The sequence below is a fragment of the Myotis myotis genome, unplaced genomic scaffold (genome assembly GCF_014108235.1).
Source record: "Myotis myotis isolate mMyoMyo1 unplaced genomic scaffold, mMyoMyo1.p scaffold_m19_p_3, whole genome shotgun sequence".
NCBI classification, from domain to species: domain Eukaryota; kingdom Metazoa; phylum Chordata; class Mammalia; order Chiroptera; family Vespertilionidae; genus Myotis; species Myotis myotis.
Genome location: NW_023416335.1, coordinates 110982056 through 111007364, shown reverse-complemented (window position 1 = coordinate 111007364; position 25309 = coordinate 110982056). Strand labels below are relative to the sequence as shown.

The 25309-nt window shown below is 37.1% G+C and overlaps 1 protein-coding gene across 19 annotated transcripts in view; it reads left to right on the top strand.

Moving 5' to 3' along the window:
- Positions 1-25309, top strand: part of FRY (FRY microtubule binding protein) — a 611006-nt gene that overhangs the window by 568949 nt on the left and 16748 nt on the right. For 13 of the 19 annotated variants that reach the window (XM_036299692.1, XM_036299683.1, XM_036299695.1 and 10 more), the window contains 3 exons: positions 13547-13564; positions 15347-15457; positions 18407-18609. The exons of 1 other annotated variant lie outside the window; for it this stretch is intronic. In XM_036299692.1, the coding sequence (XP_036155585.1) occupies positions 13547-13564; positions 15347-15457; positions 18407-18609 (332 nt within the window). The remainder of the gene's footprint in view (positions 1-13546; positions 13565-15346; positions 15458-18406; positions 18610-25309) is intronic. 5 more of the 19 variants (XM_036299681.1, XM_036299688.1, XM_036299696.1 and 2 more) reach the window with 4 other exon arrangements.

The window sequence follows — 25309 nt, the reverse complement described above, 5'->3', positions numbered from 1 at the left end:
CTTTGTGCCTATGAGACTGTTTTCTCATTTGTTTGTTTTGTTCATTTATTTTGATTTTTTTAATACTTCATATAAGTGAAATTATGTGGTATTTGTCTCTGACTTCTTTTGCTTAGTATAATACCCTCTAGGTCCATCCATGTTGTCACAAATGGCAGGATTTCATTCTTTTTTTATTGATGAGAATTATTCCATTGTACAGTCAAACCTTGGTTCTTGAACATCTCCCATCTTGAACAATTCGGTTCTTGACCAAGTTGTTCACTGAAAAAATGTCTGTTTTCAAACAAAACTTCAGTTCTCAACCTGACAACCCTTTCATGCTGATACTTCAGCAAGATAAAAAGTGCCTCTTGGGCCACAAACAAAGGAGAGAATGTGAGTCCCTTTACCACTACTAGTAAGCCTCACATTGTTAACATCTCAGGAAATTAAGCTGTGAGTATTTGGCGGGGGGGGGGGGGGGGGGGGGGGGGGGGGGGGGGGGTGTTGTTTTGTTTTGCTTTTGCTTTTGTTGCTGGTGAAATGGATGATTAGCACAATTTGAAAGCATAAAGGGGCCATCAAGTGTGCTGATGTTGCTAAGGGTGTGAAAGTGCTCACAAAACAATGATCACAGGCAAGTGAAGAAGTGGAAAAACTTGTTGATTTGGATAAATGAAAAAGCAAAGATGCTGCACCCCTAGAATGAGTGCTGGAAGTGATTCCTTTAAGTCTAGTAGAGGGTGGCTCCATAAATTTAGGAAAAGAAGTGTTTATTTATAGATTAAACAGTATGATAGATATGTACTGTATCTAAGAAAGGTTAAAACAGGGAATCATTTAGGGGTCTGGAACAGATTAATTCAATTTATATTTTTTCTAATGAGGAAAAAATGATTTGGTTTTTGAACAAATAATTTCTTGAACAGCTTTCTGAAACAAATTAATTTTGAGAACCAAGGTTCCACTGTATATATGTACCCACTTCTTCTTTAATAGTATTCATTCATCTATCAGTGAGCACCTAAGTTTCTTCCAAATCTTGGAAGACTATTGTAAATAATACAGAAATAAACATGGGTGGATGTAACTTTTCAAATTAGTATTTTCACTTTCTTTAGAAAAATAGCCAAAAGTAGATTGCTGGATTGTATAGTAGTACTATTTTTAGTTTTTTGAGGAACCTCCATGCTGTTTTCCATGGAGAGTATACCAATTTGCAGTCCAACCAACAGTGCATAAAGGTTCCCTTTCCTCCGTATCCTCCCCAACATTTGTTTGTTGATTTATTGATGATAGTCATTCTGACAGGTTTGAGGAGATATCTCATTGTGGTTTTGATCTCCATTTCCCTGATGATTACTGATGTTCAGTATCTTTTCATATGTTATTGGCCATCTATACTGAAGGCTCCAAAGCAGGGAAACGAAAGCAAATAGATGCAAGTAGATGGCCAGTATCTTTGGAGAAATGTCTCTTCATGTTTTATGCCCAATTTTTATTGAATTGGGGTTTTTTGTTGTTATTGAGTTATATGAGTTCCTCATATATTTTGTTTTTTTAATTTTTTATTTTTCAATTACAGTTGACATTCAATATCATACTAGTTTCAGGTGTATAGCATAATGTTTAGACATTTATATAATTTACAAAGTGTTTCCACCTAATAAGTTTAGTACCCATCTACCACCATGGACAGTTATTATATTACTAGGGCCCACTGCACAAATTAATGCACGAGTGGGATCCGGCTGGCCTGCCCTGACCAGGGCCGATCGGGGTGGGGCCGGCCAGGAGGAATGGCTCCGGCTGGTTGGCCAGCCAGTGCCACCCCCTGGTCAAACTCCCAGTCAAGGGGACAATTTGCATATTAGCCTTTTATTATATAGGATTATTGACCATATTCCCTGAACTGTACTTTACATCCCCATGACTAATTGTGTAACTGCCAATTTGTACTTAATTTCTTCTCCTTTTTCACCCAGACCCTCAACCTCCTCCCCATCTTGCTACCATAAGTTCATTCTCTGTATCTACTAGTATGAGTTTATTTCTCTTTGTTGTTCCTTTATTTGGTTTTTTAGATTCCACACATAAGTGAAAATCATGTGGAATTTGTCTTTGTCTGACTTATTTTACTTAGCATAATACCCTCTAGGGTCTATAGGTTGTCACAAATGGCAAGATTTCATTCTTTATGGCCTAGTAATATTCCATTGTATACATGTACCACAACTTTTTTATCCATTCATCTTTCAATGGACAATTAGGTTATTTCCATATCTTGGCTGTTGTACATAATGCTGCAATTAACATAGATATGCATCTATCTTTTTGAATTGGTATTTTGGATCTCTATGGATAAGTACCAAGAAGAGGATTTGCTGAGTTATATGGTCATTCTATTTTTAATTTTGTGAAGAACCTTCATAATGTTATCCATAGTGACTGCAGGAATTAGCAATCCCACCAGCAGTGCATGAAGGTTCCCTTTTCTGCACATCCTCACTACCACTTCTTGTTTGTTGATTTATTGATTTATTGATAATAGCCATTCTGACAGGTGTGAGGTGATATCTCATTGTGGTTTTGATCTGCATTCTGATGATTAGTGATGATGAACATCTTTTCATATGTCTGTTGGCCATCTGTATGTCACCTTTAGAGAAATGTCTCTAAAATCTTCAGTCCATTCTTTCATCAAATTGTTTATTTCTTAGTTTTGAATTATATGATTTTCTCATGTTTTGGATATGAACCATTTATTGGATATTTTATTTGTGAACATATACTCCCATTCAGTAAGTTGTTCTTTCATTTTGTTGACGGCTTCCTTTGCTGTGAAAAAGCTTTTTAGTTTGAGTAATTCCCATTTGTTTATTTATGTTTGTTTCCCTTGCTCAAGGGGACATATCCAAAAAGCTAGCCTGGCTGGTGTGGCTCAGTGGTTGAGTGTCAACCTATGAACCAGGAGGTCATGATTCGATTCCTGATTAGGGTGTATGCCCAGATTACAGGCTCAATCCCTGATGTGGGACATGCAGGAGAGAGCCAAACAATGATTTTCTTTCATCATTGATTTTTCTGTCTCTCTATCCCTCTCCCTTCCTCTCTGAAATGAATAAAAATATATTTTTTAAAAAAGAGATTACTAAAACTGATGTCAGAGTATTTACTACCTATATTTTCTTCTAGGAGTTGTATGGCTTCAGGTCTTACATTTATCTCTTTAATCCATTTTGAGTTCATTTTGTATACTTTGTAAAGATAGTGGTCCAGTTTCAATTTTTTTTTGCATTTATTTGTCTAGTTTTCCCAATAACAACTTATTGAAGAGACTGTCATTTCTCCATTGTACATTCTAGTCTCCTTTTCCATAGATTAATTGACCATATAAGCAAGCGTTTAATTCTGGGCTCTCTATTCTGTTCCATTTATCTATATGTCTGTTGTTATACATAGCCTTTATCATTGTGAGGTAAGTTCCTTCTCTGACCACTTTGTTGAGAGTTTTTGTCATAAATGGATGTTGAAGTTTTTCAAATACTTTTTCTATATCTATTGAGAGTATAATGATTTTTAGCCTTGGGTTTGTTGGTATGATGTATCACATTAATTAATTTGTGGATATGAACCATCCTTCTATCCCTGGTATAAATCCCACTTGGTCATGGTATATAATCTTTTTAATGTATTTTTGAATTCAGATTGCGCATTTTGCTGAGATTTTTGCATCTATGTTCATCGAGGACATTGGCCTGTCATTCTCTTTTTTTGTAGTGTCTTTATTGTTTTTGGAATCAGGGTGTATATCTATGATGTCTGTGTTGACTTCTCTCTTTTTTTATTTTGTTTACATGGATCTTTCCCTTTTTTCCTTAGTGAGTCTAGCCAGGGGGTTGTCAATTTTATTAATCTTTTCAAAGAACCATCTCTTTGTTTTAATTTTTTGTATAGGTTTTTTATTCTCTATTTCATTCAATTCTGCTCCAAATTTTTATTATTTCTTTTCTTCTGACTTTGGGTTGCTTTTGTTCTTCTTTTTCTAGTACTTTAAAATGTGCTGTTAGGTTGTTTACTTGGGATTTCTCTTTCTTCTTGAGATAAACTTGTAATGATATAAACTTTACTCTTATTACTGCTTTCCCTGAATCCTAGAGGTTTTGATATGTTGTATTATCATTCTCATTTGCCTCTATATATCTTTTGATCCCATCTTTTATTTCTTCTTTGACCCAGTCATTTTTTAGTAGTATGTTGTTTAATTTCCACATATTTGTGGGTTTCTCTACTTCCTTTGTGCAGTTCATTTCTAATTTCAAGGCAAGTAGTTGGAGAATATGCTTGATATAATTTCAATGTTCTTGAATTTGTTGATGCTAGTTTGTGACTCAACATATGGTTTATCCTTGAATATGTTCCATGTACACTGGAGAAGAATGTAGGATCTGATGTTCTGGGATGAAATGTTCTGTAAATGTCAATTTTATCCATTTGGTCTAGTGTTTCATTTAGGCCCAATATTTCTTTATTGACTTTCTATTTGGTTGATCTGTTTAGAGCTGTTAATGGAGTATTAAGGTCTCCAACTATGATTTTGTTTTTATCTGTTTCTCCCTTTAATTCTGTGAGTAGCTCTTTTATATATGTTCCTTTTATCATTATAAAGTATCCATCTTTGTCTCTTGTTACCTATGTTGACTTGATATTTATTTTGTGAGATATAAGTATGGCTACACCTGCTTTTTGGGGATGTTATTTGCTTGGAGTATCATTTCCCAACCTTTAACTGAATCTGCCTTTGTCTTTGTAGCTTAGATGTATCTCTTGTAGGCAGCATATGGTTGGTTTTTTGGGGTGGGTTTTTTTTTTTTTTTTATCCACTCTGTTACTCTGTGCCTCTTTATTGGTGAATTCAGACCCTTTACATTTAGGGTAATTATTGATGTATGAGAATTTTCTGTAGTCACTTTATCTTTTGTTTCCTGGTAGCTCTGTGCCTCCATTGGCTCTTTTCCATTATGTTTCTGTCTTTTGTTTTTGTTTGGTGGTGTTCCATATTTCTTTTCTCTGTTTCCTCTTTTTTTAAGCTATATGTCTTGGTTTGGGGATTTTGTGTGTGGTTACCATTAGGTTTATAAAAAATAAAGTTGCGTATATACTGTCGTTTTTTTCCCTTTTGAGTGCATCTGATCTTCATCTTCCTTTGCCAGTTCAGACCTTTCCTCCTTCCCCTTTCATTTGTTGTTGTTGTTTTTGTTGTTGCAAATTATCCCTATTTATGCTGTAAGTTTTTTTGGTGATCTTACTTATAGTGTTGTTCTTACCTTATGTTCTTTGTTTCAGGTAGAATAACTACCTTGAGTATTTCCTGCAATGGAGGTTTTCTGGTGATTCAGCTTCTGTATGTCTGGAAACATCTTTATTTCTCCTTCATGTTTAAAGGATAATTTTGCTGGATATATTATTCATGGCTGGTAATTTCTCCCTTTCAGACATTTTAATATTTGATTTAATTCTCTTCTGTCTTACAGAGTATCTACTGAGAAGTCAGATGAAATTCTGATGGGTTTTCATTTGTAGATTACTTCCTTCTTTTACCTGGTTGCTTTGAGAATTTTTTCGTTGTTATTAATTTTTGACAGCTTCAATACCAAGTGCCTTGGTTAGGGCCTCTTGGATTGATGTAACTAGGTGTTCAATTTATTTCTTGGATTCAAGGATCTAGTTCTTTCCATATATTTTGGAAGTTCTCATCCACTATTTGTTTTAATAGATTCTCCATTCCATGCTCCCTCTCTTCCTCCTCCTCAATGCCTATAATTCTAATATTGCTTTTCTAATGGGGTCAAACAATTCTCCTAGAGCTCTTTCCTTTTTCTTCTTCCCTCTGTGTCATTTCTTGATTCCTATCTTCAATATCACTAGTTCTTTCCTCTAACTGGTTGGTTCTGTTTTCTATGCTCAGTAGTTTGCTCTTAATCTCCTTAATTGCATGCCTCATTTTCAGGATTTCTGATTGGTTCTTTTTTAGTTACAATTTCTTGGTAAAACACTCATTTTTTTTTCATTGATTTATTTTCTGAGTGCACTGAATTGCCTGTCAGTATTTTCTCGCATCTTGTTGAGTATTTTCAGAACTGCAATCTAAAAATCTCTGTCATTTATATCCCATATTTCCATGTGTTCCAGCCTGCTTTCTGGGGATTTTTCATTTTCTTTCTGGTCATCTTCATTATTGTGGTTATTTGCTATCCTCCTTTGTTTTTACCTTTATCTCTGAAGAGGTCTTTCTACCATAATCCAGTAGATGGTGCTGAAATGCAAGATTTTTTACTTCCAAGACCTCCCAGTCTTGAACCTTCTTAGCTTAAGACAGTGCAGCCCTGCTGTTTGTGGGTGTGGTTTGTTTTGCCTTCACCATAATGTTGTCCTCTGATCTCTGTGGACTCCCACCCCAAGCACCCCTTCTGGGTATCAGTCACAGGGGGAAACAGAAATTATACTGCAACAGCTCTTGGTATACAGATTATATGCTCCTGGACCTGACTCCAAAGGCAACAGGAGGCAAGTTTCAGGAGTCCAAGCAGCAACAGGGTTCTGTGGTTCCGTTTCTTTGTCTGAAACACCACCACACAGCCTGACAGTGGGGCACTGTACAGCAGAGCCCTGTGCTCTGTCACACATCTGCTGACTCAGATACTGTTCACTTCCTTACCACTTGCGCACCCTGCTGAGCTGCCCACCCTGCTGAGCCACCCCACCACCACCACCAGCTCTCTGTTCCTTCCAGCTGATGGAAGTGCCTGCTTCCGCTGGCTTTCTTCCCTCTCCTGCCTGAGTTCCAAGCTCCTGGCTGCAGAGCTGCATCTGTAGGCCTTCTGCACTCTCCTCCCTTCTTGTTTCTCCATTTATTCCCGGATGCCCACCTTTAGGTGTTTCAGCACAGGTCTCTCAGGTGTGCACCTGTGTTGAGCAGGAATTTCTTTGTTGTATTGTAGATGGTTAACTTCTGTTGAAATGTCAGGGAAAGAGGAAATGATGCACCCTTATGCCACCATGCCTCTGATCTACCTTTTCCACTCTGTCTTTTGATTGGAGTATTTAGTCCAGTTATATTTAAAGCAATTATCACAAGGTACATACTTATTGACATTTTGTTCATTGTTTCTGCTAATCTTTTCTTCTCTTGATCTCTTTACTTTTCATTTGCTAGTTTTCTTCCATGTTCTGTTGGGATTTCTTTCCATTGAATTTTTTGTGTTCATTTTTTTGTGTAGGTTTTTCATTTGTGGCTACCATGAGGTTCATATATATCCATCTATATTTATAGCATTCTGTTTTCAGCTGATAATTGTTTAAATCTAAATACATTCTAAAAGCACTTTATTTCTTTTTAAATATATTTTTATTGATTTCAAAGAGGAAGGGAGAGGAAGAGAGAGATAGAAACATCAGTGATGAGAGAGAATCATTGATCGGCTGCCTCCTGCATGGCCCCTATTGGGGTACGAGCCTGCAACCCAGGCATGTGCCCTTGACTGGAATCAAACCGGGACCCTTCAGTCCGCAGGCCAACGCTCTATCCACTGAACCAAACCAGCCAGGGCAAGCACTTTATTTTTACTCCCTCATTCATGATTTGTTTTTGATGCCATGTTTTATATTTTTTTATTTGTCTCCCATTTATTGTAGTTGTAGTTAATTGTGCTAATTTTGTCTTTTAACCTTCTTTTAAGCTTTTGAAGTGGTTGATTCACTGTGCTTATTATATTTGCCTTTACCAGTGAGTTTTTTTCTTTCCATACTATATTTTATTATTTCTAGTTATGGCCTTTTCTATTCTGCATGAAGAAGACCCTTTCATGTTTCTTTTAAAATTAATTTAGGAGTGGTGAACTCCTTTAGTTTGTGCTTGTCTTGGAAACTCTTTTATCTTTCCTTGAATTCTGAGTGATAACCTTGCTGGATAAATTATTCTAAATTGTAAGTCCTTTCTTTCAGCATTCTAAAGCTGTCCTGCCACTCCCTATGGCCTTTAAAGTTGCTGCTGAGAACTCAGCTGATAGCCTTCTGGGATCCCTTTGTATGTAACTCATTTTTCCTCTTGCTTCCTTCAGTATTGTCTCTTTATCCTTAACCTTTGCCATTTTAATTACAATATATCTTGGTGTGAGCCACTTTGGGTTTATCTTCTCTGGAACTCTCTGAACTTATTGGACATCTGTTTTCTTCCCCAGATTAGTAAAGTTTTCAGTCATTATTTCTTCAAATATACTTTCCACTTTTTTCTCTCTCTTCACCTTCTGTAATCCCTGTAATGCAAATGTTAGAGCATTTGATATTGTCCTAGATGTCACTTACAGTATCTTCATTTTTAAAAATGTTTTTTTAATTTTTCTGTTCTTATTGGGTGATATTTACTACTCTGTCAACAGGTCACTATTCCATTCTTTCTTGCAGCACTTTTAAGTTGTCCTGCCACTCCCTTATGGCCTTTAAAGTTACTGTTGATTAATCTGCTGTTGAATCCTTCTAATGTTTCTTCATCTCTGCTCATTTCTTTATTTTATTAGCTCTTTTTTTAAGTTCTCTCTCTGAGTTCCTCTATTTTACTCTGAAATTTCTTAAGCATTCTTATGACCATTTCTTTGATTTTTTTAAATGAGGCAAATTACTTATCCCCCTTTTGTTAGATTTTTTTTCTCTGTGGTTTTGTGTTCCTTCATTTGGGGCATATTCTTCTGTCTCCCTACTTTATTTGACTTTCTGCGTTTGTTTCTCTGAGTTAAATGAAATAATTGTCTCTCCAAATCTTGAAAAAGTGGCCTCTGTGAAGACTATGTTAGTTTTGTAGGCTGATCTGTCCAGAAGTAGTTGGTTCTTGGAGGGACAGCCTGGTGTATGCACATTTGCAGTAGCTCCCTGTTGTTCTGGCTGTCCTTGGCCAGAATGGAGTTGGGGTGTGGAGACCTGGTGTGCGTACACTTCCTTGACCTCCTGATCTGGGTAGGGCTGTCAGGTGTGTGCTCACAGAAGAACCCCCCTAGTTTACTTCTTTGGATGGTGCATCCCCATGTGCGCATGCAGCGTGGCCCACTATCTCTGACTGGACTGCCTTGCATGCAGGCACCTCAGTGCTTTGCTAGTTCTACACTCTCTGTGTGCAGCAGCACCTTACTATACCTGCTGGATCCATCTCCAGGTATAGGGGCCCCATTTGTGCATGCTATGGCGGCCCTCCCCTCTTTATGCTTAAAGTAGCTCCAGGAGTGGTGGAGGGGCCATGCAACAGCAGCCTGGCAGTTTAGCCAAAGAACCTAGAGAGCTCCTGCCCTCTATCCACATGTAGGAGAGGCATGAACAATGGTGCTCACCAGTTCCTTCTGTCCTGGAGAGACCCTCAGCTGCTGGAGAGCTCTCACAGAACCCCAACTTTCTCTCTCTCTCTCTCTCTCTCTCTCTCTCTCTCTCTCTCTCTCTCTCTCTCTCTCTCTCTCGTTTATTATGCAGAAGCTGTTCAGTTGGCCTTCACTTATCTCTCAGGAGGAATTACTCTAAATACAGGTGTATATTTGAGGTGTTATTGGAAGGGGACAAACTCAGCATCCTCCTATACCACCATCTTGGACCTTCCTCGAGGACGTATTCTAAAGGGAAGACTTTTTAAAAAATACAGGCATGATTAGTAAATGATTTAGGCTTGTTGATGACCACAATAATAACTCTTCTAGAATAAGGCACTGCACACACTCAACAGAACATAAAACAAAGCATGTGTCTTATGAGAGGAGTCACACTCATTGGAGATGCAGCTTTACCAGTAATTTTTCAGCCTGAGCATATCAAGAAGAGAGACAAATCCCTTCACAACTAAAAATTGCACTTTTATTTAAGGATGTGGGTTTCTGTTAACCTGTCCATTTCCTATGGAGTTTATTCTGGAGTGACTACTACTAGGTAATTTAAGTTAACAGAAATGTTGCTCAGGGCAAAGAACTCAGTTCTAGATTCTCCAGGCAACACCCTCAGCCCCACAACTAAACATAGCTCACCTCCCAGTTTCGCAGAGCTGGCCCTGAGAGCAGGAGATCTTTCCACTTCACTCATTATACATTTTAGTTGACACAATCAAGATTCAACAGATATTTCTGAGTACTACTTAAACATGTGACTCTTTGTATTTAAGTACAATATTTGACATTTAGCCCTACTACATTTCATCTTATATTTAAATCACCATTCCAATTATAAGGGTCTTCTTGAACACTAATACTCTATCATGTATTTCCTATTCCTACATAATCAATCCATTGAATAAGAAGCCTAAAGCTTCTGTTCCTATATAGACTGAACAACAAGTTAGCTTGAACAAAACAAGACATTTATCCAGTTAAAATGTAATCTATTAAACATCATCTTTGGGTATAGTCAATCACTCTTTATTCTGTAAGAAATCCTATTTCCAATGCTGACTAAGGAAATGTATGCTAAAATCAATGTTTCCTTAAAAATAGTAAATACTCAGGTTATGTAATCTTTATCATAAGCTTAAAGGTATTTATTTTTCAAAGCTTTGAAAGATAATCATGGTCAAGGTCCAAAAAAGTACAAATCAAACATAATACAATGGTCATCAATGTGCCAGTCCCATGTAATTTAGCAGCAGGTAAGTACATATTATTCATATATACTTGAGAGATTAGATGCATCCATGTATTACAATTGGCTAGGTTATCTCAAATTTTTAAAAAAATATATATTTTATTGATTTTTTACAGAGAGGAAGGGAGAGGGATAGAGAGTTAGAAACATCGATGAGAGAAACATCGATCAGCTGCCTCCTGCACACCGCCCACTGGGGATGTGCCCGCAACCAAGGTACATGCCCTTTACTGGAATCGAGCCCAGGACCCTTCAGTCCACAGGCGGACACTCTATCCACTGAGCCAAACTGGTCAGGGCTCAATTTTATTGTTTAGTTTTAACGAGTGACTTTCAGAGACAAAAGATGGTGAAAATAATAGCTGGTATAGTACACTGTGGCTCATTTCCTGTCTTGTCAAAAACTTCTCAGATTTTTACCTATGCCATAAACATAGAATTCATTTCAGAGCAGAATCCAGAGAAATAAGAATGTCTATGCTACTGTTAATGCATAATAATTAGATTATTTGGGGCTTTTAAACCACCCTATCTATGATCAATTCTTAACATCTTGACTTCTTGGTCTTTCTCATTTTGAAAAACATAACCTCTAAATCCAATTTACAAATCAAGCCATATCAGCAGTGAAGGAACAGTGCTTGAAGAAAAATTTTTAGGCATTACCACAGTATTTTCAAAAGAACCTTGAGTCACTTAGACACATTCATAATAAAAATTTCTAAAGGGGTTGTTTTTAAAACCTAGATATAAGAAAACATTAGCATGGGAGTGGAAGACTTTTAACATTTTCCATAAAATGGCCTAGAAAGGCATTTTTTGCTTTTTGGAGCTGCAAATAAAAACTGGGTCCCAGCCTCTGGCCTAAGAAATGATTCTGAGATAATAAATATCAGGAAGTTTGGACTAGCTTACCTAAAAAGGACAGTTTAAGAAGTACTCTGAGAACTGGTATGCGTCGTGTTGGCCATCTCCCAAGAAACACTGTTTTGTGTTCTGAAAATTGAGTGGAAGGAATACATTGATGATGAAATTCCTTAGCACAAAGCTGGAGTCAAAAAGGCTCATTTGCCTTTACTTAACAGAGGTTTTGCTTTACCTGATGTGATGATCTTGCATTACAACCTTGTTTTGGAAAACAGTAAAGACAGCATTTTCTTCACAAAGACCATGTAATTTACTTAGTCCTTCATTCCACACTTCTCAATAGTTTATTCTATGGTAGAAGCTGTTACATACTGAAATGCATACTAAGTATTTTGTTCATATTTGACATTTTCTAAAAGTCTACACAGTAGAATTCTGTATATATATAGACTTAATCTGACCCTGTACTCCTTTCTGGAATGACATTGTATGTCAGTAGATAAGGTTTGGTTATAAAAACTTCTAGGCAGAAATTTTTCTCCCAAAATAATAAATACCTCAAGTTGTATAATCTATTTCACAATATTAAAAGTATTTATCTTTCAAAGTTTGAAAGATAGTCGTGGCCAGGGCCCAAAAACTACTCAATAAACATAATACAATAGTCTTCAATGTGCCAAACACAAGTAACAGGTGAAACAAGAAGAGAGGCTTTGAAGACGGGTTGTGGTGGAGATTGGTAGTGGTAATGCTTTATGTTTGAAGATAGTAATAAATAATTTGATGGTTTTATTTTTTGTGCACTATACCTTATGTTGAGCACAAGACATTAAACTGATAACCCAGAGAATGTTTTGGAAAGAGCATTAAGATAAGTGGTTTTTGGTCAAGAATCGGAAACAGATAGGTCCTCAAATATTTTGAAAATCTAGAACCAGATATACTGACCTATAATTAAGAATGGCCAAATTGATTTTTCTAATATAGTGTCAGGTTACAGTTATCTCTTTCCACATTCCCAAACTTTCCTTAAACCAATTATATGGTTATGATATGGTGACACCAAGAAGTAGTAGCCATAGTTGAACATGGCCCAGTTATATTACTCTAGACCAGCCGTGGGCAAACTACGGCCTGCGGTCCGGATCCAGCCCTTTTGAAATGAATAAAACTATTGAAAAAAAAGACTGTACCCTTTTATATAATGATGTTTACTTTGAATTTATATTAGTTCACACAAACACTCCATCCATGCTTTTGTTCCGGCCCTCCGGTCCAGTTTAAGAACCCATTGTGGCCCTCGAGTCAAAAAGTTTGCCCACCCCTGCTCTAGACTAACCATGAGTTCTATATTACTTTTAGAAATTGTCTACTAGCAAAAATTATAAAAAATAAAATGCAAGAAAATGACATGTCATATCTCACACTTGTTTGGGAAGTATACAGACAATGTTTAGCCCTTTGAAATGACTATATCTAGCAATATTATAAAATATTCTCAATGTGGAAGACAATATGATTAAATAAAATGCCACTTAGATTGTTAATTATATTTTATGTTAATTGGATAGTCATAGGTTAGTAGGTATGAAGCCAAACACATGAAAGGCTCTGCCTTAACATTTAGCAATGCTATAATTTATTTGGGGCTGTAGTTCATTCACATTACTCAGCTGACCTCAGAGTTCTACTATGTTCACATATTACTCACATTTAAATACTAAAATCATAAAGCAATAAAAGTCTTGACTTCTGATCTCCAAGACAAAATCTAAACCAACTAACCAGAGAATCTGAAAGATTACAAATTACTTTTTCAACAACATGCTTCCCACTAGAGCTTGTTTTTAACTGGGCCGCTCTGCATGTCGAATGGGTACCACATTTGCAACCATTTATCAAGTCTGGGCAAGCAATGCTAATACTGCTGATGGTTCTGCTGGTGGAAGAGGGCCGTGCTTTCCGTTGCATGCAGACACTGACCCTGTACTCTGTTTCCTTTCCTGTTTCCTGTGCCATGCTTGCTGTGTAGCAAATGGAATCTCTGGCAGTAAGTTAACTTTCTTTCATACTCTCTGCCCATTTGAGGCATGGACCCATAACAAACCTTACTTTTACTGTTACTATTATAGCTCTTAGCATGTTTCCCCTTTTTTCTTCCATTTTATATTATTTGGTAGATTGAGATATGCCAGTTTGTTAGTAGCGTAATGGGCTGCTTTCGGCCCAAAAGTAGAAACCTATGTTGCTATGAACTCTCATACTATAAGTGGAATATCTTGAGTTAATAACTACCATTATCTGATACTTGGAAAGTCAGAGTTTTCATAGCTAGGTTTCACCCTAAATTGTGAAAGTAACATTTTTTAAACAATACTTTTTTATCTTTCTGTGAATCTCTGGTAGTTACTTTTTGTACCAGATTTTAAAAGATTTCCCATAAAGAAAAGTTCAAAATACAACGTTTTACTGAAACAACCAAAGATCTAGTTTGGAGTAACTAGTGAGTGTAGCTACTTCTTTAACCTTAGGCTGGTTTCCAGCAATGAGAGATCAGGTAAATCTAAAGTAGAATTTTATCCCCCTAAGGGCCAAAGAAAGGGTGAGAGGAGAAAGAAAGCTTCATTCACCATGGTTTCAAATGAGCTTTAGTAACTTTTTAAAATTAGGATCAAAAGTCTGTTAATAATACTGTTAATAGAATATTCTTCTTCAAACCTAAATTTAAATTATTGTCATTTCTCTGCTTAAACTGATTCGGGGAACAATTTTAAATCACCACAGTAGCTCTCAATTCTGAGCTGAGGTCTCTACTCCATTAGCAAAAGAAAGGCCCTATTTATCCTCAAGGAACCACATTTGAAAACTGAACAGTGAAGTGTAGTTTAAGCCACATAACCACTTTCACTAGTGACTGCTAAGCCATGAAATTCTACCTAATGAAGGCTCTTCTTTTCCTCACAGAATCCCATCCACTATCTAGGAGCTAACACATTCTTAGAATAAAATAGGCAGCATTTAGAGGCCGTTATAAGCAGATACAGCTCAAAGAGCAGTATAATCGTTGGTGGTAGAATTACTCATGATTTATTTTTTCCTCATAGGATACATAACTCACATAATGAACACATTTTAAATTCCATTGGTATTTACAGGGCCATTTTGTATTATTACTTTTTAATGTTCTTTCCACAGAACGTTTTGAATATTTTTGTAATGTCTCCTTTTTGTAAGCACATTTAGCTGTTTTTTATCTCTTTAATTAAACAACTATTTATTGAGCACTGAGTAGAAGCATCATCAGTAAAGAAGCATCATCTCTCCTTAGAGAGTCATATGACTGTTTTATTTACACAGACTTCAGGATGAGTGCACCCAAAATGCAGCCAGAATTGTTCCATGGAGTAATCTCCCAAGTGTCTGCTGAATTTATAAATTTAATCTTTAGAATGACTTAATGTTTTACCTTTCAACTATACTTTTTAAAAAAACAGAAATTCTTTGTTTTTTAAAAAAATATTCCGCCTATAAAAATTAAGACAGCCGCAACTATAATTTGTAGACATGTAACTGGCAAACATGGTTGATTCACTCAGTCCCTTTATAGCTACTACTCCTCTCTAAGTACTCATCCTCCAGGAGCTATTCTATGTTATATTGTGAATGTCTCACTGATATTTACTGACTGGACTTGTTCTGTTTTATTGGGAATAATAGCAGCTAGTTATGGATCCTTGATATTTTTAAAAAGTTTGTCTCCTCCAAGATTTCACTTGTTATACAAAAACTGTCCTTAATAACTAATTTCTCCCCATGCTAATTCTCTCTCTAGCAATTGGAACTGTGTCAGAGGTTATATAAGCTACACTTCCAGCTGCTGCTGCTTTTTCAGTCCTACTGTAAGCTCATCGGCCAGGTGCACGAAGTCAGTTCCATGCCAGAGGTGAGCCCACGCACCTCCCAACCCTGAGCGCTGCCATGAAAATCTTTCCTTTCCTTTTGTTCTCCCTGCCCCACACCCTCTGTTCCCCCATCTAAACTATCTAAGTGATGTTATTCCTACATAATCATTTTGCTGTAGAATAAGTATTAAATGTGTCATATTTCTACTCTCATTTGGCAGTGCCAGGACTAGTGTGAGGCAAGTGACAGGCCTAGGCACAAAACTGAAGGACTCTGAGTATGAGACCTCCCTCAGTGCCATGCTAAGAGGTCTTACTTGGCCTGCCCTAGTCCTGCCTTTGGATCCTTGTTTTATGGTTTTCCTTCTTTGTATTTAGCTTTCTCTACTTGTTCTTCATTGAGATAAGAAAGAAACATCTATATGATGCTTGATTCTCTTCCACTTCCCTGCTTAGCATCAGGATGCTTTAATATTTTTAAATGTGAAAAGTAAAATAATTGAAATATACTACTTCCAAGTGAGCAAAATTTTCCTAGAAGTGAATACTACTGCCATGTAGTAAGTGAAATAATGGGGATGTACAGAGGATATTATGGAAACGTGAAGGACAAACACCTAAGTCATCAAGCTGAAATAGCATAGCTTTTTGGAGGAAATCACACCTTGATGATTCTTCATGGATGAGTTGGAGTTAGAGAGAAAAAGTGGTGGCTAAGGAGGTATGTTCTGGTAAACATAAACATGGTGGTAAGAAAGAGAAAGAAACTACATGTGGTTTACTATTGCTAGATTATAACATGCAAAGTAAAAAGGATCGATGGAGCAAGGTAGAAGAAATAGGTAAGGGGAGATCATGGAAGATCCTGTGCCTGAGAGTGTTTTGGTTAGAGCTTATGGCACAGATATGAGGTGGATTTGATGACAACTAGACTGGAGATAGGGAGACCACTTATGAAGCTGATAAAATAGCTCAGATGTGAGATTAGAGCTTCAACTCGGCTACAAGTGCTAGGTATAGAGAGAAGGGAGGAAATGTAAGAGATATTTAGGACAAAACGTCAAGAAATTGGGAGTGGGGGTAGGGGTGAAGGAGAGGAAAGAGTGTGATGCTCAGGTTCCATCTCAGATTAACTAAGTGACTGGTGGTACCACCTGTGGGACAGGGATATAAAAGGAGGACTGAGGCAATTGTACATCCAATGGGTCAAACCTTCTGCCTGCTGGTCAATAACCAAGTCTGCCCACTAGACCAGCCCAGGTTAACGACATCTTGCAGGCAGTTTAATATGAAAATATAGAAGAGATTGGAGGTCAGAAGAGAGACCTGAACTGAAGGTATAGATGTGGTAGTCATCAGTGAAAAGCCAAGAGTTCAGGAAACCATCCCACTAAGAATATATTGAGGAGGGTGGAGCACCATATTTATCACTCATTTGGAAAAAAAGGAAAAGGAAGGTATAGTTTTTTAATATACTTTCAAATGCTAATTTCAAGGGAGGCATGAATCAGACAGCTTTGTTTATGAAGAGCTCTTCACAAACCAGTGTTCCTCTATTGAATTACAAATTACCAGATAAAAGAGAAGACAGTTTATATGTTATTTGCCATGTTGCAAAGATAGGTTTACTCTTCTTATTCTTCCAGCAAGTATTAACAGGATCCTTAGAATCCATCTTGGCTCAAAAAAGAAAAGACAAAAGAGAAGACATACAATGCAACTCACATGTCTTTTTCCATATTAAAAAGGCAATTAAAGTTCTACTTTAGAAAAGTAAATTATGTGTTACATAGAAAAGTAAATTATGTGTGTGTCTATATTAGATAACTGTTTTTAAATTTTGTAAATTTAAAGTGAATGTCTCCTTAATTATTTTAAATCTAGATAAGTTTTAAATACTGTACAAGCACGTACAATAATTAAAACTTGCCTAGATTTAGAAGAATTAAAAATAAATTCACTTTAAAACTTAAAAACGTATGTACATAAAGTACTCTAATATCTTATTAAAATCATTACCTGAGAACATTTTAAACCTAACTCTGGAGTAGGTATTTGTTTTTAACAGGCATCTGTGTGGATACAAATAGTCCTTGAGAACTTTGGTTCTGTTGTTTGTAAAATGAGGGAGCTGGGAATGAAGATGTTGGGTAAATCAACTCTACAAAGAAAACAAGAATCATCAACTTGCATTACAAAGGGAAAAAAACCTTTAAATTCATGTCAATTTTTAAAAATGCTCTTGAGATCAGATTCCAAAACAGCTGTCTTCCACAATACATTTTAGGAGTACTAAGAAGTTTTGTAGGTTCTCTCATATGCTTTACTTTATAACACTCTGGATCTTTTGGTTTCAGTAATTTTGAGGGAAAATCTTTTACCTCTGTAACATGAGAACTATTACATTGAGATTTTTCCTTCTCTTACTTAAAACTATGTCTTTACTCTCTTTCCATAGCATAGCAATAGTAAGAAAATTTCATTTTTTATAGTCCATGTTGAAAATATTTATTGAGCATTTTTATGCAAAACTTACCATTTTATATATACTGTCTTATTTCATCTTTAAAATTAACCTGTGATATCTTCAGTCCCACAGATGAGAAAAATAAGATGCATAAAAGTCTATTTACTTGACTGTGGTCCCACCATACATTGTAGAATTGGCATTTGAAACCAGCTTTACCCAATTCCCAAGCCTGTTCTGGTGTGCATTTTACTTCTGAATATGCCCTTCTACTTAATTAGACAACACTTTAAAGGAAGTCTTAATCTTTTCTATAAGAAGAACTTCCCAGATGTAGACACATAAAGTTATTTCATCCATACAACCACCTATACATACCTTGTAGTAAAGTTTCATTTGTCCTATTTTAGTTTTTCACGATACTAAGCTTGTGCTTAACTACACCACATATAATCAATTGTTTTCTTTGGGGGATATAAAATCCATCCTTGAACTAACTACAGTAAAAATAATTTTTTAACAGCTGCTAAATATGTCCAGGGAACTGAGTGACTTAAAGAAAAATCTGAAGGAGGCCACTGCAGCCATTGCAGCTGATCCTCTTTATATAGAGGGTGTGTGGTCTGAACCAACCTTCACATCTACCGAAGCAGCCATCCAGTCCATGCTAGACTGCCTGAAGAACAATGAACTTGGCAAAGCTTTACATCAAATCAGGGAATGCAGGTAATTCTATTTCCTCTAGAGATGGTTAAATGAAATGCATGCCTAATAATTACTTTGTCATGGTTGGTAACTAGATCATTACAGAAGGAATATCTGGATATTTTATATATCTTCTTCAGACCTCTGCTGTTACCATGGCAAAAACATCAGATTTCAGAACTTATATGTTAAAAGTATTGATGTTGCTTCTGGTCATTTGTAATCCCTAAAATGTTGATGTACTTCAAAGTAGACCCCAACAAGAGGTCCAAGATGGCAGTGGCATAGGATGATGCTGAAATCGCCCACTCCCACAAGCACACTAAAATATACACCTATAGAAAGGGAAATTATTCCTGAGAGACAGCTGAAGACTGATTGAACAGCTTTTGAACACAAATGAGAGAAAGACAAAATAGAGAAGACTAGGGGAGCTCTTTGGTATCTGTAGGAAATCTCCAAGATCAGAGGTGCTGATAAGCAACAGTGTCTTTGTCCTCCTCCACCTCCATAGGGAGATGGAAGCTCTGTCAGGGTGCTTTGATCTGCTTGGGAGATTATAGCAATGTGTGCTCATCCCACTGCCCAGAATTCTATTTCAGCTCTGAACAACGGGAGCAAGAAGGAGCCACAGGGCTTCACGACACATTCCTGGCCTCCCTGCCTGGATCCAATCTAGCCTAACAGGCTAACACCCCAATAAATATCTGCCCAGTTCCAATCAGTCTGCCAAAACTACCAGGCACACAGCCAACACAGAGGTTTCTTCTACACAAGGCCACTTTCTGTACAAGAAATGAGAGAGAGGTCATATAGAGCAGGCTAGGGAACCACAGGAGCTCTCCAGGAATTGTAGGAATTTCTTCAGGGTTGGAGGTACCTGTGAGCACTACTATACATGCCTGGAGATGCTTCAGCTTGGTAGCCCAATGCCATAGGCACCAGCTCAACTCCAACTGGCCTTCCAAATTAACCCAGCACACAAACAGCCTATACATAGGTAACTTCTACATAAAGCCACTTTTTCAAGAATGGGAGAGATAGATATTTTATCAAATTTATACAAATAACATAGGAAGTCAAACAAAATGAAAAAATAAAAACAGAAGAATACCTCTCAAATGAAGGAACAAGAAAAAACCCTAAGGAGTTGGAGATAAGGCATTCACTTGATAAAGAATTCAAAGCTATAGTTCTAAGGATGCTCACCAAACTTCAGAGTGGAATACAGGAACTTAAAACTACAACAAAGATAAAGTATAATAAAGGCCCAAAGAGAGCTGAAAAATACAATAACTGAAATGATAAATACACTAGAAGGAATCAACAGCAGATTAACATACAGAAGAATGTATCAGTGACCCAGAACACAGACTAGTGGAAATTAATCAGAACAGCAAAAAATAAAACAGAATTTTTTAAAATGTGGATAATTTAAAGAGCCTGTGAAACAAAATCAAGCTCACAAACATTCACATTATAGGCATTCTAGAAGGAGAATGAAAAGAGAAAGGAACAAAAACATTATTTGAAGAAATAATGGCTGAAAACTTTTCTAACCTGGGAAAAGAAACAGTCATTCAGATCCAGGAATCACAGAAATTTCCAAACAAAATGAACCCAAAGAGGCCCACACCAAGACATATGGTAATTAGAATGGCAAAAGTTAAAAACAAAGAGATACTCTTGAAGGAAACAAGAAAAACACAAGTTATAAACAAAGGAAACCCCATAAGGCTATCAACTAATTTTGCAGCAGCAACTTTATGGGCCAGAAGGGAGTGGTGGGATATCTTCTAAAGTATTGAAATAAAGGAACCTACAACCTAGATTAATATACCCAGCAAGGTTATCATTCAGAATTGAAGGAGAGATAAAAACAAGCAAAAAGTAAAGGAGTTCATCACCATTAAATCGTTTTTACAATAAATGTTAAAGATCTTTAAGAAGAAAATGGAAAGCAATAATCATAAATTAGAATATATAAGGAAAAAATTTCACAGGTAAATCCAAATATTAAATAAACACAGCAAATCAGACATTTAAAAAGCTACTATAAAGGTCAAAAGACAAAAGTACCAACTCAACTCAAGCTAAAATTAGTTAGGAGATTCACAAAACAGAAAGATATAAAATGTGACCTCAAAAACAGAAAGTGTGAGAGGCAAGTCCAAGATGTTGGTGTTGGAAAACACTGATTTAGCCCCCTCCCAATAACATATTGAATGTACACCTATATTTAGAGCAGTTTCTCCTGAGAGACAACTGAAGGCCAACTGAATGGCTTCTACACAACAACCAAGAGAGATACCACATAGAGAAGACTGGGACCTCCAGAGCTCTCTAGGAGCTGACGGAACTCTCCAGAACCAGAGGATGGGGAAGTACCATGGGTTACGTCTCCCTTTGCATTTGGAGAGTGCATTTTAGCTCTGTCCAGGTTCTCTAGTCAACCTACAAACCCACAATAGCACATCCACAAACCACCCTCCCATAGTTAGAGATAAAAGGATACCATAGCATGTATCCTTCCACAGGGCCCTCCACCCAGAGATTGATCCAGTGGATCTAGCAAAGCGCTGCAGTACCATACAGAGCAGTACCATACAGAGAAAGAACACAGATACTGGAGCACTGCTGCATGCAGGCCTGCCTCACCCAGAAAGAGTATGAAAATAGTAAGGTGCTGCCGTGTGAGTGCATAGGGATGCCCTGTCCAGAGAAATTGTGAAACCAGTGGCGTGATGCAATGAGTGCACACAGGACAATCCCACCCAGATCCAGCCCATGCAAAGACACTTAAGGCAACAGGACCACCTGTCCACACACCTGGAAACCCCACCCAGATCAGAAGGGCAAAGGAAGCACACACATATGGCTTCCCCAACTACATTGTGGCCATGGATAGGCAGAAAAACACAGAGCTAATTCACATGCCTGTACACCAGGCTGTTCCACTCAGAACGCACTACTTCTGGCCAGTTGGCACACCAGAAGCAATTTGTGTGCAGCTAGACTATAACCAGCCTGCCAGAACTACCCAACACAGAGCCTTCACCAGAGCCACTTCTTCAAGATTAGGAGATAGCTAGTTCATAACTCATAGGAACAAACACAGAAAGTCAAACAAAATAGAGAGACAGAAGACTATGCCCCAATTGAAGGAACACAAAACCACAAAGGAAAAAATCTAATAAAATGAAGATAAGTAATTTGCCTGATAAAGAATTCAAAGAAACAATCATAGGATATTCAAATAACAAGAGTAGGCCCTGGTTGGGTAGCTCAGTTGGCTGAAGCATTGTCCTGTACACCAAAAGTTTGCAGGTTTGATTCCCAATCAGGGCACATACCTAGGTTGTGAGTTTGATCCCCGATCAGGGTCAGGGTGCATATGGGAGGCAACTGATTGAGGTTTATCTTTCACATTTCTTTCTCTCTCTCTCTCTCTCTCTCTCTCTCTCTCTCTCTCTCTCTCTCTCTTCTCTTTCTGTCTCTTTCTTTCATATTCTCTCTCTCTCTCTCTCTCTCTCTCTCTCTCTCTCTAATAATCAATAAACATATCCTTGGATGAGGATTTAAAAAATGAGAATAGAAAAGAGGAATTAAGAGAGAACTTCACCAAAGAGTTAGAAAATACAATAAAGTACAAATAAGGTATGAAGAATACATAACTAAAATAAAAATATATTGCTAGAAATCAACATATATTGCTAGAAATCAACAGATTAGTTAATTACCTGTATACAGAATAGTGGATATCACCCAATCAGAACAGCAAATTTAAAAAAAAACAAAAATAAGGATAGGCCCTAGCTGGTTTGGATCAGTGGATAGAACATCAACCTGCAGACCAAAGTGTCCTAGGTTTGATTCCAGTCAAGGACACATACTTCATTTGCAGGGTCCTCCCTAGCCCGGGCCCTAGTCAGGGCTCATGCAGGAGGCAACCAATCGATGTGTCTCTCTCACATCAGTGTTTCTCTCTGTCTTTCCCTCTCTCTTCCACTCTCTCTAAAAATCAATGGAAAAATATCCTCAGATGAGGAGTAAAAAAATAAATACATAAGAATAGTATAAGAGACCTCTAGATCAAGATCAAGTGTTGTAACCAGCTCATTATAGGGATTACAAAAGGTGAAGAGAAAGAAAAACACATAAAATATATTTGAAGAAACAATGGCGCCCGGCCAGCATAGCTCAGTGGTTGAGCGTTGACCTATGAACCAGGAGGTCACGGTTCGATTCCCGGTCAGGGCACATCCTGGGTTTCACCTCAGTCCCCAGTGGGGAGAGTGCAGAAGGCAGCCAATCAGTTATTCTCTCTCATCATTGATGTTTCTATCTTTCTCTCCCTCTCCCTGCCTCTCTGAAATCAATAAAAATATATCAAAAGAAAAAGAAAATAAATAATGGCTGAAAACTTTCCTAATCTAGGGAAGGAAACTGACATCAAATCCAGGAAGCAAGGAAAGATCCAAACAAGATGAACACAAAAAGGCCCAAATCAATGTATATTATAATTAAATTGGCAAAGTTAAAGATAAATAGATAATCTTGAAAAAGAAGAGCCCCAACTGGTTTGGCTCAATGGATAGAGCGTCAGCCTGTGGACTAAAGGGTCCCTGGTTCGATTCTGGTCAAGAGCACATGTGAGGGTTGCAGGCTCGATCCCCAAAAGGGGGCATGCAGGAGGCAACTGATCAGTGATTCTCTCTCATCATTGATGTTTCCATCTCTCTCTCTCCCTCTCCCTTCCTCTCTGAAATCAATAAATATATATATATTTTTTAAAAAAAGGAAAGAGGAAAAATGAGTTATATGCAAAAGAATCCTATAAGGCTATCAACTGAGTTCTCAGCAGTAACTTTAAAGGACATAAGGGAGTGGCAAAACGTTAAAGTGCTGCCGAAACCGGTTTGGCTCAGTGGATAGAGCGTCGGCCTGCGGACTGAAAGGTCCCGGGTTCGATTCCGGTCGGGGGCATGTACCTGGGTTGCGGGCACATCCCCGGTGGGGGATGTGCAGGAGGCGGCTGGTCGATGTTTCTCTCTCATCAATGTTTCTGACTCTCTGTCTCTCTCCCTCCCTCTCTGTAGAGAATCAATAAAATATATTTTAAAAAAAAACAAAAAAACAAAAACAAAAAAAAAAAAACATTAAAGTGCTGAAAGAAAGGGACCTACAATCTAGAATAATTTACCCAGCGAGGTTATCGTTCAGAATTCAAGGTAAGATAAAAGAGTTTTCAAGACTAGCACAAACGAAAGAAGTTCACCACCCCTAGATCTTTATAAGAAATATTAAAGGGTCTTCTTCATACAGAATAGAAAAAGCCATCACCAGAAATAAGAAACTACAGGAAAGAAAAAACCTCACTGGTAAAGGCAATATAATAAACACATACAATGAGCACAGTGAATCAAACACTTAAAAAGCTTAAAAGAAGGTTAAAAGACAAAGGTAGCAAAATTAACTACAGCTACAATACAGAGGGATACAGAAAATAAAAATATATAAAGCATGATGTCAAAAACAAAGCATGGATGAGGGAGTGAAATGCAGTGCTTTTAGAATGCATTGGATTTAAACAGCTATCAGCTGAAAACAGACTGCTATAGATATAAATGGATATATATGGACCTCATGATAGCAACAAACAAAAAACCGACACAACATAAACAAAAAAGTCAATAGAAAAAAGAAAAAAAAAAAACTCGAAAGAAAACCAGGAATTCAAAAGGAAACAACAAGAAAAGAAAGGAACAGAGAAACAACAAAATGTCAATAAGCACATACCTATAAGTAAATAAATGTATCTGACTCAATGCTCTAATCAAAAGACATATAGTGACTAAATGGGTTTAAAAAAAAAAACAAGACCCACCCTGGCCAGTATGGATTATTTGGTTGGAGGATCATCCTGTGTACAGAAAGGTTGCCGGTTCAATTACTGGTCAGGGCATATACCCAGTTAGTAGGTTCAATCCCCAGTGGGGGCACATATAGGAGATAATTAATTGATGTTTCTCTTTTTTTTTTTTTTAATGTATTTTTTTTATTTATTGCTTAAAGTATTACAAAGGGTATTACATATGTGTCCATTTTATCCCCCCGCCCTAGACTGATGTTTCTCTTATTTCTCTCTCTCTCTCTCTCTCTCTCTCTCTCTCTCTCTCTCTCTCTCTCTCTCTCTCATTTCTCTATCTCTCTTTTTCCCTCACTCTCTCTCTCTCAAGTCAGTAAAACATATGCTCAGGTGAGGATTAAAAGAAACAAATACCCATCTATGTGCTACCACAAGAGACTCACTTTAGATCAAAAGACACACACAGACAAAGTGAGGGATGGAAAAAGATACTCCATTCATATAGAAATAACTAGAAAGCTGGAGTAGCAATACTCATTATCAGACTAAACAGACTTTAACACAATGTAAAAAGAGACAAAGAAGAACATTACATAATAATGAAGTGGTCATTCCAAGACTAGTATATAACATTTGTTTATATCTATGATATATCCAACATAGGAGCACCTTAGTATTTAAAGCAAATATTAATGGAAATAATGGCAGAAATAAACAATCACACATAATAATTGGGGACTTTAACATCACACTTACCTCAATGGATAGATCATCAAGACAGAAAATTAATAGTGAAATAATGGCTTTATGTGTTACATTAGGAAAGATCCACTTATTGGACATTTATAGATC